The 15,328-nt window shown below is 38.6% G+C and overlaps 1 protein-coding gene across 1 annotated transcript; it reads right to left on the bottom strand.

Moving 5' to 3' along the window:
• Positions 1–270: 270 nt before the first annotated feature.
• On the bottom strand, positions 271–9,601 carry sh2d4a (SH2 domain containing 4A). The gene is made up of 9 exons (XM_042731965.1): positions 9,528–9,601; positions 8,959–9,152; positions 8,162–8,321; positions 6,698–6,812; positions 6,451–6,601; positions 4,685–4,874; positions 2,967–3,097; positions 2,581–2,798; positions 271–630 (listed from the first exon to the last, which is right to left on the bottom strand). The coding sequence occupies exons 1-9, from the start codon at positions 9,599–9,601 to the stop codon at positions 535–537; spliced, it is 1,329 nt and encodes a 442-aa protein (XP_042587899.1). The 3' UTR covers positions 271–534.
• Between the last annotated feature and the right edge of the window lie 5,727 nt (positions 9,602–15,328).

Genomic DNA, 15,328 nt, shown 5'->3' with positions numbered 1-15,328 from the left:
TTGTTTTAAAATAACCAGCTTGTTCATATAGAATAAAATGAAGAGTGCACTTATATCAATTTCTGAAATAAAAAGGAATTTGTCTGGAAAAAAAAGACTTTTTTCAGTTTCACTTCATCAGTAACACTTTATTTTAAGGTGTCCTTGTTACACGTTACATTACTATTATAATAATTTATGCATAATAACATGCAAGTAACCCCAATCCAAACCCTAAGTAATCCTAACCCTATAGTAAGTACATGTAGCTCATTGATATTACTCATTACTTAAATGTATAATTACACTGTAACAAGGACACCTTAAAATAAAGTGTAACCCTAACTTTCATCTTTTCTGTTACACAAAGGAACAGGCTCGTGTTTTGGGATGGAAAATCATTTTTAATGTTAGATTTAAACTTCAGATAAATTTAATACTTTTAAATAGGGGTGCTTATGAAATGTGATGATGCAGTTATTATCAGTGTAAGTGTATTTGCAGTGCTGATGACAGTGTAAGGCACAGGTTCTCCACTCTTCTGTTGGTTGGAGTTCAGGTGAAGAGTTCTGCATAATCTGCTGCGGCTGCTTTCTGTCCACACGCGCGCCGCAGATACTCCTCCGCTCCAGACGAGCTCAGCGGCTCTGCCTAGTGCCACACAATAAAGAGTTACACATCAAGTTCAAGTTGAGCTTTATTGCCATTCCGCTACATGTGTGGACATACAGTGGAACAAAATGTCTTGCCTCACAGGACCACGGTGCTACATAAATACAGACATACAACAATGAAGTAAAACAGTATAAACCTATACACAGTTAACCTACTGACAGATTTTGACTATAAGTACACATGGGTTACTCTGAGATGACTGCTGAAATTGCACATATCCACCGTTTTCCTACGTCACATGCTTTGTGTCAATTATGGTAGAAACTTCCGTTAAACTTTATGCAATCAGTGAAAGTTTCGTTCCATGCAAAAAACACAATAAGCATTTTTCAAAAAATGGTGTACGATGAGGTACAACAGACTGAATGACCCCGAAAAGTCAGCTATTTTTCCACAGCAATATTACAGACGTGTTAATGTCCTCATTAAATCAAGATTTAACCACGCCCCTCTAACCGGAGTTTGCTGTGAGCGGGAGGTGGAGAGGAGGTGCTTAAATAAAACCCCACCCTCTATTTAATATTTCGTTTCAGTCGGAAATACGTCATAATACTGAAGTAAAGTCAGAGATGCTTTACATTTCCGGTCTCTGGTGTTTCTAGTCAAATGAACATATTTTCCAAGTGGATAATATAATGTTAAACCAATGAAAGCTGATAACGTTGGGGAACACCTTTCTCCTCAAATACTGAAGCCTTATTTGCTTAACACCATCGCAATGACCAATGGCGCTTGAGCACACAAAAAGAGGGCGGGAAAGTGTCCTTTATAAGCGGCACCGAGCAGCATTTCATCAGAATCTTTCGACTGACTGAGAGAGCTTATGAAAGACCTGAGTGTATGTAACACGGCATGAAAACAACGTCTCGTTCCCTTCTCAGGGAAACCAGGTTACGTCAGTAACTGGAGACATTACCTTTCGAGAGTTTTTCTCGACGTTGCGTACTACGCTGTATGCAACATCGAGAGAAACTGATAACTTTGGTGAACATGTAACTTCACGCTGTGCGTAGCTCTTTAAAGGCATCAGGACTTGGGCCAGACTTGTCCATATTGGGTAGAAACTTGGCCTGAAACACTTGTAGCACCGCCATCGTGTGAAGCGCTGAGCAAAAGAAAGGCAATCCACGAGCAAAGCAGGGTGAGACTCATGCACTCGCAGTGAGAGCATTCAGTCCCAGTGAGTGCAGTCACTGCCCAGGTAAGTGAAGCACTCAACCTACCCGTCTGTGTCATGCAGAAGTTCCCTGCATGATCCACACTCATGGCATGGCATTTGCAACAACGTCACAGTGAAATTTGCTCAGAAAATGTGCTCTTTTTAATCCAACGGATGGCCGCAGGGAAAGGCTTGCTCTGCGATCTTTCCACTGCCAAGGGCTGTTCTATGGCAAGCAGCAGGCTGAGCCTCTTGTTTTGGCTTCTTTCCCAGCGAGATGATTTTCGTCACTAAAGGAGGAAAATTCTGAAAAATGGCACTCTAAGCCGACTTATATAGCAGTCAGCTCCTCACCTTTTGGCGGGTTGAGGCGCCATTTGTTTGTGCAGCTACACGAACGTGAAAAAAATCAGACTTCAGTGTCAGAGTAAACAGGAGTTTCCCCATAAGCGTGTAAAATGCAACGGGAGAGACCGTTCGATAGGGAACAATCACTTCATAAATGTAAACATAAAAATGTGTGAGGACACTTCTGCATTTATTTATGGTGTATTTTTTGTATGTTAATCTGGTCAGACATGTGAACAATAATTAATAAATATATTCATTTTATTTTCTGAATGTGAACATGGTGTTGTTGTTATTATTTATTTATTTTTTCGGGATGTGTGCACCTGAATAAATAAAATCCAGAAATGGTTCTGGATTCTGCTGGCCAGGATGTAAGCTGTTTGGCCAGGACCAGTGAGTGAGGTACAGTTCATTACCTCATGATATTCCACCAGCTCAGTGAGCGAGCTGAATCTGATCTGGTCTCCCAGCAGCATGTAGCAGTTCTCTGAAGCATCGATCAGCAGGTGCTTGATTCCCTCACTGGATCGGTAGGAAAGCACATATCCAAAGATCCTCTCACTAACACGCACCAGGAAGTCCCCAGGCTCGCCCTCGTTCAGTAGCGCCTCTGCCTGTTCACGAGATATTATACCTGCAGGGAACATGAGATTATGTGAGTGATAGGAAATCCAGCAGCATTCGGACACTCAATCTTTACGCTGTATGAATGCAGATGGCAGCAGTGTGTAACCTCTAGAAGCTGAGGTCTAGATTTATACTGTAAGTTAAAGGAATGAATATAGTCTGTGTATTTTCTCACCGTGAAACCAGGATGCGATCCGGCTCTGGTCGAGCTGGAATCCTGCTCTGAGCGGCAACTGTTCCTCCTTGAACCAGCGAATAATATGGTCTCTGCAAGAAGTTGACACTGAGCGCCGCATACCACCCTTCCTGCCAATCAGAACACGAGATGTTTAACTACTCTCATATCTTATTCAAATCCTGGATCATCAACCACCATACAGTACATCACAACCCCAGAACTGAAACATCTTTTCATGTATATAACAGGAGAATGTAAATCTTAAAAACTGACAGTGTCTTTGCACAACAGATGATGTGTTGAGGGGAATTCCTTGTCAAAACACGTAACTGCACAAACAGTCTGCAGTACGACATTCCTGAGATGAATAAGATGCCTGAATGAAAAGATGTGACATACACCTGTGATCAATATATCACTATGTATAGAGACAGAGTTAGAGTTGACATTCCAGTTTTCCCAGAGTCAAGGTCTCTGCATAACTTTCTGATTACTGACTATTAGATCACTGATAAATAGATTATATTATACAGGTTATTATATTTACTTCAAATTTAGAGGTGGGTGAAAAAAGATAGGTCAAATATTTTGCATGCATATTTTTGTGAAAAAGCAGGTTAACCAGCATTCAGAGCAAACCTGAATAATGAACATATTGCTGCATTCGTTCCACAATATATGAAACTAAAATCCAAACGTAGAACAATAAAAACAAACAAACACTCAAAAAAATAAAAAATATTACCTGTAGTGTATTCATTTGAAACTGTGTGTATTCATTTGAAACTGTGAAGGACACATTAGATTAATCAAAGTTGACATTAAAGTAATTTATAATGTTACAAAAGATTTCTGTTTCAAATAAATATTGTTCTATTGAACTTTCTATTCATCAAAAAATCCTGTTTTTAAATGTTTTTACTATTTTTTGATCAAATAAATGCAGCCTTGGTAACTTAAAAATATTCAAAGAAAATCTTAGGGACCTCACACTTTTTAATGGTGGTGTCTATACTAAGTATAAAGAACTGCTGCTAGTTCACATCTTGACCCAGATAATGCCATATCGACGGGTCTCCGCTCATTGGTTTAATAGACTGTGTTACATGCACATGAATGTAAACCAAAATTCAATGTTATTTTTTTAATCTGAATAAGACAGCTAACAATCTAAATTATATGTCATTTAGACACCTTATTCACATGTCCAAATGAAATGAAAATCTTTTTGGAGTAAAGGACGTTTTCATACAAACATTAAAGGAAATGAACGTATATTGATACACAGATGGCTGAGAGCACCATAAGAGTCCCATGACCTACATTTGGCCATTGATGGCACCTTCTGTGTGCTGTTAGCAAGAACAAGAATGAGCATGAGTCAGGTTCAATTACTGTCCATAATTAGAACAAAAGAACTCAAATAAATGTCAAGAGCAAGCCTTTCCAGTATTTCCACATGAGAGAAGCAGGAAAAGAAGCTGTTCACAGAATATGCTGATTACATCAATACAGGAATGTTCCAGTAGCTGGGAAGCATTTAAACTTCTTCAGAATAAAGGCTTAATCAGATTTTTTTTGGTACATGATGTGCATGTAAATGTGCCATTATGATCGATTATGATCTTTCAAACCACCAGCCCTTCTGTTTCATCACTTCTTTATTATTCAGTTACTGACACTGGTTCTGACGTGAGGCATATCACATGACTCACCGGCTGATAGCACTGCTGCTGTTTCTGGGTTTGGGTTTGGGTGGAGTGGTTAAATTGGTGCTGCCGAAGGTCTTTGTCATGGCCTCTACACGTCCTCTTTCTAGAGCTTTAACCGAGCGCCTGCGGTGGTCCTCAATAGTCTGCTTGGCCAGAGATCGTCTGCGCATGTCTGCAGCTTTTGACTTCTGCACTGGAACCACATATGCAAAATCACACGGGTTATTCCTTTTATTTATGCATGACTGAGAAAATAACAGCACAAACAGAACCACAGAGAACAAAATATCCTTTCTCAGACAATAACTGTCATGTGGCAGTTTCACGCCAAATAACACGTTTCTTTGTATAATTCTCAATATTCTCAGTGATGATTTTCAGTATTATTAGTGTTTTAGGTCACACTTTATTTTAAGGTTCAAGTCTCACTATTAACTAATTGTAAACTATGTATTTTGCCTCAATAAACTCCTAATCTGCTGCTTAATATTTAGTAAGGTAGTTGTGAAGTTTAAGTATGGGGTAGGATTAAGGGATCTAAAATAAGTTCGTGCAGAATAAGGTATTAATATATGCTTTATAATAAACAGCCAATAAGCTAGTAATATGCATGCTAGTTAAGAGTGAGAACAGGTCTAGTCCAGGTCTAGAACTAGTATATTAATATTTAAGATTTACTGTATGCATTATTTCAAAGTTGAAATTCAAAGTTGTTTGCATAAATGCAAAGTTTTATGATTTTTCTTTTAATACTGTGATACAATAAAACATGTAACTGTATTACAGTAAAGAGCATTTAAAAAGCATTGCCAATTATTCTCAAAATAATCTCCAAAAAAATTTATTTTCTGGGGGGGGGGGGGGGGGGGGGTTATGTGCAGTAACTTTCTTGCTTAAAGGGTCATGAAACCCCAAACTACTTTTTCTGAGATTTTAGCAGAGGTGTTTATGTTGCACCTCATAGAAGACAATGTTAGCATCCGATAATTTTAACTGTTGGAGAAGAAAACTGGTTAATTTTAAGATTTTTTGCACTATTTTCATCTTCTGGGTTTAAAATCTACATTGTGTTGACGACACAATTTGTGACATGGCAGTGGACTATAGTACATCGATGACGCGTCGGTGTCTATTAAATTATTCATGAGACTGCGTATTCTTATCCTATGAGAAGACGCTTCGCTTAATTATTCACAACCGCATGTGTTGATTCGCTATGACAGACGTTTCATACTGTGACATGACATCGCACACATCAACTGAGAGAAACGTTCATGGATTGAAGAAGAGTGTTTGTTTTTGTTCTGTAATAACAGTTCAAGCACAAACACGATTCATTCACTTGGTGAGCATAACCATTTTTCCGTCAAAAGGCTTATATAAACACCTCAGAATAAGCCTTAAAAGTTCTCAGAGGTGCAACAGTGCGCTCATATATATGTTTTCGATGCAGAGTGCAAATGTCTGTGCATTTATTTGTGTTTTTAACTCGATAGGAGTTAAATGAAACTGTCGGACTCCCCTCTTCTTCTTCTTTCTCCTCCTCCTCCGCCGCTGCGCACCACGCCCACTTTTTTAGCCTTTTTTAAAACTGTGGTGTGTACTAACCCGTGCTGAAACAGGGGGTTTCATGACCCTTTAAGAACATGTTTCTGTGAGATTCACTCTATTTCGCATAAACACTGTAGATGCACATCATAAACAGTTCTTAAGTTTTAATAAGTGATTGAGGAAATGGTTTGTTGTGTAGATTGATTGGTTTTCTTTACATGTGTTCTGCCACTCCTTGTCCTCCTCCTCCTCGCGAGTGTGTTTACTGCCCTGCACCTCCTTCAGGCTGATGTAAATCTGCTGTTTCCTCTCCTGCTCCAGCCTCCTCAGCTCCTCCTCAGCCTTACGCCTCTCCTCCAACTCCAGTTTCTGACAAAGAAAAGCCTCCAGGTTAGGACAGACCCAAAAGGTTTGCTTCTTCATTTGTTTAAAGACGAGTGAGGAGTGTTTGTGTGGCAGCAGCACCTTGAGCTCCTCCTCTGCTCTCCTCTGCTGGACCTCCTGCTCTGACAACACAACCTGCTCCGGTTCAAGATACAGGCCAGAAAACCTCTTCTCCAGCTCAGCCTCTTTCTTAGCCCTGAACATTTAGAAGTGAAAAGAACACTTGCACAGGTTAATAGAGTTTTTGGCGGTCGTTAATGTTTCACAGAACTGAACAGGAAATAGTTGGTATGAGGGGGAGACCATGAATGTCAATGAGAACATTCATAACAATAAGAGGTAAATTCCTTGAAGACGTAAGTGCTCATGTTCACACAGCAAAAAATAAATTCCTCGTGCTTACTGTCTAGTACGTACGCTTTAAAAAAGGTATGTGAAAAGAAGCCAGACAAGCTTTTCTGTTTTCCATGATGTATTTTTCATGACACAAAATTCAGGTAGCTATTAATTTGTGTTGAATTTAGGCTGGTATTTCATATCGTGGTAGTTTAATGTTGCACATAATAAACAGTTACGGTCAGTTACTGTCACAACTTATATTACACAGAAGTCTCTTCAGTTTTACTCTGCACATGGACGTTTGCCCTTTAGTTCAGTGCAGTTATCTGCAACACATATTGCATCATGGAAATACCTGCCATTTGGTTTGTTTGCGCTGATATACACCCAAGCAGGCATTGATTATTATAATATTACATCAGAAGTGCCTCTAAAACCAGAAACAAATATTCATTTTAACTTCTGTCCAGAAGTCCCATTGAGAAGAACAAGTGCATGAGGAGGAAGTGGCATCAGCAGGAACACAGTATTAGCACACAAACCCTGATGACAACATTCCAATTAACTGGTGAAATATTTAACTAGTGTTGACTGAGTGGATTACTTTGTAGTTTACACCAAGCAATACATTTTCAGTTAAGTTAAAGAACAATTATAATAGAATAGAAATGTAATAGAATATAATAGAAATGTTGCCTTTAGTTGAAGCACTAAAATGACCAACTGGAAAGAAAAAAATTAACTACACTGAACTTGAATAAAAACCTAAATAGTGATATTAAAATAATAATAATAAAATATTAAGTGCCTCGCACACCTGAATCAATCATGGGTGCACTAGATTTTAATCTGCAATGTTTCGATCTAAATTTCTGTGATGATGCAAACTTGAGTGGTGTGCGGGACTAATAAATAAAGGACAAAATTAGTCCAAATTAAATTGATAATACAAAAATAAATGTTATATTCAAAATATAATACTGATTTACAATGATGAGTCTCCTTAGATTCTCATGATCTTTTTTTCAGTATTACATTAAAAAAAAAAAACTATAATACACTGAATTTTTTTTGTTTAAATCTGCATTAAAGGCAACAGAGCAATTAATAATATCATTATGTATAGCTACTTTATAACTTAAAAAATATATAATTGCGATTGCATTAAATTAAAGAAAACTGTGAGTGTGACTGGTGCAGTTTCACCTGAGCTTCTCGGCCTCTCTCTGGGCCTGCAGGGCTGCTCTCTCGGCCATGATCTCATCACAGATTTGATCGTAGGGTTTGTCCTCAGGATGTTCTCCCATCACCCAAACCCACACATCGTCATCTAGACCCTTTATCCACGACACAGTCTTTCCTGAAACTGCACAACGTTCACAATGAAGACAATGATTTTGTGGCACTGAATAAAGCGAATCTGTCCATGCCTAATAAATATCTGAGACTAGATTTCTATAGCACAAATCAAAGCTGTCTCTCTTTGACTTTGTCTCTCTGAGGCTTCAAGAAGAATCTGACCCAAAATCACAAATGAGATTACTTTAAAGTCAACATGAATTGTTGGTTGCAACCCATTTTACTTTAATAATAGTACATATATTTTTTTTAGAAAGGATAGGACTTGATTATACTAATTGGTAACTGACTGAATAAAAAGACTGAATAAGACACTGAATTTAACATGGAACAAGCTATAATATATCAAAGGAGGAGGTTTTAGAGGAGGAACAAGCTACTATATTTTGACATTTCTGTTCTTTGGAATAACTTCATCAACAAAACATTAATAAAGACCATAAATGTGTGTATAAAAAAGTAAATATCAGTTCTGATTTCATGTTTACTATAGTATCAATCATTTCTTCAGGACAGATTTACTATCTTTATAAAATTCTTGTTTAAGGAATTCAGTAATCCATACATTTCAGGTAATATATATGATATGACAGACCCTGTGCCCAGTATATTCACATCTTACTGAGAGAGTGAAGATTAAAAACCTTTTTTGACTTTGACACGTGCAGCTTCCTCCTTCTCCAGCTGCTTCTCTCTTTCTCTCCATCTCCGGATCTGTTCTTCTCTCATCTTAAAGAACAGAATCTGTTTCTGTTCCTCATTCAGCTCGGCCAGCAGCTCCGGCTCAAAGAGAATGCCCCGCTCTGTTTCTGTGGGTTTGGACTTTGTGAAAACAGAACTGTTAAATGATACAAAAGAAGGAACACAAAAGAAGATATTTTAGGCTTGGTAAAAGAGCAAATCAATCATTCAATCCAACCTCAAAAACCAAGTAACCTATAACACAACCCACACATACACACACACACACGCGTACACGCTTACCGCTGTAGCAACGCTTCACACACTCATTACTCGCTCGAAGCTCAGGGCAGCACATCTGCGCGTTGTCGTATAAAAGGATCCAGATTCATTCGATAGATTAGTAATCTCTCGAGTATGAAAGCTTCATTTCTAATCCAGAACACCTGGAGCCTGCACAGAAAGGTAATGTCGAGGTGTAATCTGTGGTCATGTACACCACCCTTAGAGCCCAAACCGAGTCCTCTCCTACACTGGGTCTTCCTCCAGTCCGTGTGTGAGATCCTCCAGCTGCACCAGACCTGCTTCATATGCAGCTCTGTTCATATTCGTGTGTATTATCAGAGATATTAGACCTGCGCTTGGAGATCTCCAGTACACTAGAACGCCAAATCAGCCACAGCTCGCTTAGCTTACACTTTCAATAATCTGACCAGGAAATAAACTGGCAAAGCACGCAGGAAAGATCATAACATACATCTATGAGGGCGTGGCCATGTCTCACACGTTTGGCTATAATTTACATGTTGTTTATTACAGCATCGATATACAGACTTTAAAAAGTGTTTTTTGATTTGTAGACGTTTTGACAAATGACGTGCACTAGGTGGCGCTCTTGTCACAATCCGCCACTGAAACCAACGTGTTCGAATTTCTTTGCTGTGTGCAATATCTCCGACATACCACCATCTTGGATTTCCGGTCCTGGCAGGTGAGTGCATAGATACTTCCGGTTGTGCTAAACGCCAGTGCAGAGAACTGGAGAAATCAAAAATCACCTTCTATATGTTTTACAGGATTTATAATATCATTTCAAATGCAATTTTGTGCACCGAGCTCCATAATGATTGCAACTTGAAACAAGGGCTATAAATGTAATCTCAATTCAATTTTACGAATTTTGACCAAAATTCCTCTATTATTTTAGCAAGCTTGAAAACTTGACAAATCAGCAGAATTAGTAACAACAATGTAGACTACCTACAGAAAACTGAAATCTGTAAGATGTTTTTTTTTTTTTTTTTTTTTTGCAAACATTTCAGTGTCAGTGCTGTCATCTGGTCTAAAATTATATCATAGTGACCCTATAATATATATATATATATATATACACAGCAACAAATCAAACTCACACAAAAAATCACAACATTTCAATAATTAATGTATTTTACTTTTGAGTTATTTACTGCAACATAAAAATAAATGAGTGCAAAATCATGGCTTTTACTCATTTACTGCATTTATTTATGCTTTTGTAGCTGGGTTTTATTGTGACCATTTTTTTTAGGGTGTGATCGATTAATCAGATTTTTTATTTATTTTTATTTTTTAACAAAATTTGTTTGCTCATTGATTATGGATCATCTCATGGTTCACTGTGTTTAATTCATTTAGTCAATCATTTAGTTTAAAATTCTATTGCTCAAAAACCTAAACCTAGTGTTACACTTTCAGTCTGACAGTTTAGCCACATTCATACATTACCCACTATTTACCACAATGATAGCATTTGTTCAGATATTTTTGAAAACACTCAAAAATAAGTTTGCAATAGTGTAAGTTTTAGGGTGAAGGCATTTCCTGCTTGATGCTGGAATGGAACTCTGTAATTTATCCATGTTTATATGACGCTGTGATGCTATCTCGCTGGGGCTTTGGATGTTAGATGTACTGTATCAAGGGTGTAATTAGTAGTGATCCATGAAGGTTTACGTACCTTGGGCCGCTTTGATATCAGCGGTGTTGGGAGGTGCAGTGTTACAGCATGAGCCGATCGCTGGCTGATTATTGCAGCAGATAGAGGGGACAGCTTAGGGCCTGATGTCATTGTGATAAACACCTGTCTAGAGATCAGGCCTTCTTGTTCACAGTACTGGATAGCACAGAGCCGCAGAATTTCTGATATACTGAGAATATATTTAGCTGCTGGGCCCTACTGTATATGGCTGCATGTAAAACTGGTCTACCGTCTGGGCCACATGTTTTGGCGAGAACAAAAAGGGCACTCATTCACAAAAAATAGTGCAGGCAATCACTGAAAAAGAGATGCACTGACCATGACTTGAAATGGGCCATCTTGATATGGGCTGCTGTTTTTTAAGCAAGAGACAAGAAAGAATGAAGAAGTACATGAACAAGATGTTTATTTGCTCTATTACAGGCTGAACTGGCTTTAAAACAAAACTAGCCATTTGAAATTAGAGGCAACCACTGCATTTTTAGATCAGCATCAAAACACTACTTTAATAGCACATATAATGATGGGATGCAAAGAAAATACCATCAAAAACTCTTTCAGAGATGCCTTCAACTGAAATAAAACAAAAAATCGGCCAATTTTTTGTCCATTTCCGATTGATGGGCGGACAACTGGTGGCCCTCTAATTAAACAGGTTATCATTTTCATAATTTAAGGCTGTTATGTGTAATTTTCTGATGTTGGTAGAATTTGGTGCTTTCAAAACATCAAATGTGTTTGTATGAGTGACTCAGCATGTCAGCTAAACTAGGTTTTTTGCTAGAAAATAATTAACCTGATCTGAAAAAAATAAGTTTAAAATAAGCAACCCCCAGTTGTGGGTGGTCATGAATTGATTTTGTTTATTCCTTGAACAGTTATAGTCTCATTCTGAAAGTCCTTCTTTTAATTCCCACCAAATGACCCATCATGCACTGAATTAAAATAGTGATTTTTATTGTCCCCAAAACTCATAAGAAAATGCAAGTGTACTTTGATAGACAGCCACTTTTCTAAATAATGTATTTATTTATAAATAGAAATATGTACATATGCATTGCTGGCTGAATTTATTCGGCAAAAATTTCTAATTGTTGAATCAAAAGCAGATTGCAATGACAAAGATTTTGAATCAGATTGCTTAAGGTATCAATATAGTCTGGTAAAAAAAAAAAGTTACAGTCAGTTTTTGGGTTTAGTAATGTTGTTAGTCATACATTTTAAATACACTGCCCAAATCTATAATTAACTTCTTGAAAAACAGGCCCAAAGTCATTTATAATAAGAGGATTTGGCAGCTCTGGCCTTTATCAATGACTCTGAGTAGTGTGTGGCCTCCAGTTTGTCTGACCAATAGAAAACTGGGGGTGGAGCAAAAATTAAATGGTGGGTAAGGTAAGAGTGTTTGGGAAACATGAAACATAAAAAACAATGCATTTAATACAGTATTTACAGTATTAGTCCACTAAATTAATTCTAAAGCCAGAGACATCACTGTCCAAGTACACAAATGGTTGTTCAACACACTGTGGTTAACAAAACTCAGAAATGGACTGTGGATTGGGATATTTTTTTCCTAGCCACAGTCATCTTTGGTTTGCTCTCTTGGGGCTTAAACCCTGTAACCAGTATTCCAATAATCTTGTTTCTTCCAGTCTAAGTTTATATCTGAGCAACTGTTCCATGTCATGACCCCTCAACAAAGGTCACATTATTGATTTCAAGCAGAAGGGAAGTAAGGTCAAAACTGTTGACTTAGCTAACTGCTTTAGATCTCAGGGAGCGACTGGAAGAGACGGCAGTATCTCAATAGACTCAATAGCTCATCTGTGCATGATCTGAGAGACCTCAATGCCAGACTCAGCTGTCCCAGACACCCTTAAAGAACGAGTGCTTGTGTCCGTGTCCAAACAGAAAGTGTTTTGTTGTTATCAGAAAATGTTCATTGCACAAAAGCTGCTTATTCTTCCCAGGTCAAAATAATTTTGTGCAGCAAAAGACAGAAGTCTATTGAGACCAAGTTGAGCATCTGTTTGCCTTGTTTCTGCATCATTGGCAGCTTTGAAAATGGTAAGCAACTGCGACATTGTTTATTGTTTATATATATACACAGTCCTAACTCTTTTGGTTTCAGTTTTATTAATGAATATAGATTACTGCCACCTGCTGATACGGACAGTCCCATCTCCTCTCAACAGAGGGCAGAATGCTAGCTGCCCATTGGATGTAATCTTTCTGGTGTTTCAAGGCCCTAATGTTTTAGTCCAGATGCGGCGACATGATCAGTGTTTGGTTTTTTTGTGTGTGTGTCTGGCAGGTTTTGGGGGTAACACAATTCAAGTAATAACTAGTTATTTCCTAGGTCCAAATGCAATATTTTAGTGTCCTTGAGTCAGACACTGATGCATGGGTGATGGGGTCTGCCTGATGGTCCTGTTCTCCAAAGCTGTTCAGATGATCGTTCTGGTCTGGTTTGTGTAGGGTACCGTCAGTACTAAGGTCTGTCCACACCAGACTCATTTCGCTATAGGTGGACAGAGTGTGATAGGTCAGGTGCTGGAACAGAAATAAGTGTATTTAATAATCCATTGCACATAAGGTGGGTTCCTGAGGCCACAGAATTTCGCGTCTCCCATCCAGACGAGCGTAGCTGCAGTATTATGTTGGTGGCAAACATTAAGCTACCACCTCACTGAGTTAGTGGATTGGTATGAACTGGAATAAGACAGCTGCGCTATTTAGTCAGTGACTTGCGAAACTGCTGGAGTGGGGAATTGCCCTTACTGTGGACAGGGATGCTTTCAGACTGGGAGCTCACTGTATGCAGCAGAGAAAGCACTGAGTCGTTTTGCTAAAGTCAGCATGTCCTATCTGGAGCAGAGCAAATGGTGAGATAACACAGTGCGTTAAGCAAATGGATTATCACCTGAACTAGTTCATACAATGAGTCCTGATGAGTCTCTTTTCCCACAAGCTTTTGAACCCATTTCTTTATTTTAAGGACAGTCTGTGTTCTCCAACTAATTCAGATGTCCATTCTGCCAGTGTTGGCGAAAGTTACTTTTAAGATGTCCATTAACCAAAAGCTTCCGAAATAAACCATTATATAATATGAGGGCTAATTTTGTCTCTACCGGTGTTTGGGAAAGTTACTTTTATAAGTCAATTGCAGGTTTACAACTAGTTGCGTTACTAACTCCTAAAACATTTAAACTAACTGTGGGGACATCGTTACATATTACTTGTGGCGGCTACTTTTTTTCGTCACATGGGCTGGGTCATGGGGGGTGATACTTAACACGGAAGCTGCATGCTGAACAGACAAACCTCTTCTCACATACGTCAGTGGCTACTGACAAGTTCAAACTAAATGCAGATGTTTGATATTCCAATGGTGCATCAATATCTAGTGCTAAGCGTAGTTATCTTAGATACTCTCGACCATGTGAGCAAAGGTCCTGAACACATAGCTCCATAGTTAATGGAAAACTGAAACCGACAGACAGGAAGCTTCAAATCATTAATACTGTGAGAAACACAAGGCAATATGAGTCACATGTTAATCGTCTAACAATTACTTCCTTTAGATATGGTAGACCTGACGACACAGACTAGTACACTGGATTGGGACGTGATGTACTGAACTGACTCTGTGCAGGATGCAGGTTACGAAATACTTTAATCATTTCACACTCACTGTTTTGATAAATGAGCTTTGTCTTGTGTCGATATAATCACTAAATACTGATGTAGATTTAGAGGTCTGTTGGATTTTAAGATGGCAGGACGTCCTAGCATTCAGTGCATTGTGATTCAATTTTATATTATTTAGTTGGCTGCTTTGGATGGCTGCAGTCAATGAAGTCATTTCCTTTACCTGGACGTTGACAGTTTAATAACAGGGGTGTCATGTGAATTTGACAGGTGCTGGCAAAACCAGGAAAACACCCAGCGTTTGTGTCTAGTCCATCAGGTTTGGCCTTTACAAATGAGCAGTAATAAGTTAGGAGTTATGCTTATTTTTATAAGTCTGTATAGTGCCAGCCAACATATGTTGCCCAGCCAAGCAAATGTCCCACTCGAATAAGATTTTCCAGAACTCCCTTGCTGTTTTTTGACAATGTTCCTACAGCAATTCACAAAGCACAAATCGCCAACCCTGCTCCTGGAGGACTTCTGTACCTTCCTGCTGACTTCAGTTCCAGCTCTGCTCCAACACACCTGCTTGTGTTTTTCACGTAATCCTGAAGACCTTGAGAGCTGGTTCTGGTGGGTTTTGATTAGGGTTGGAGCTGAACTGTACGGTAATGCTCCAG

The sequence above is a fragment of the Cyprinus carpio genome, chromosome B10, assembly GCF_018340385.1.
Source record: "Cyprinus carpio isolate SPL01 chromosome B10, ASM1834038v1, whole genome shotgun sequence".
NCBI lineage: Eukaryota > Metazoa > Chordata > Actinopteri > Cypriniformes > Cyprinidae > Cyprinus > Cyprinus carpio.
The sequence above is the reverse complement of the archived record's forward strand: the minus strand, read 5'-3'. Positions and strand labels throughout refer to the sequence as shown.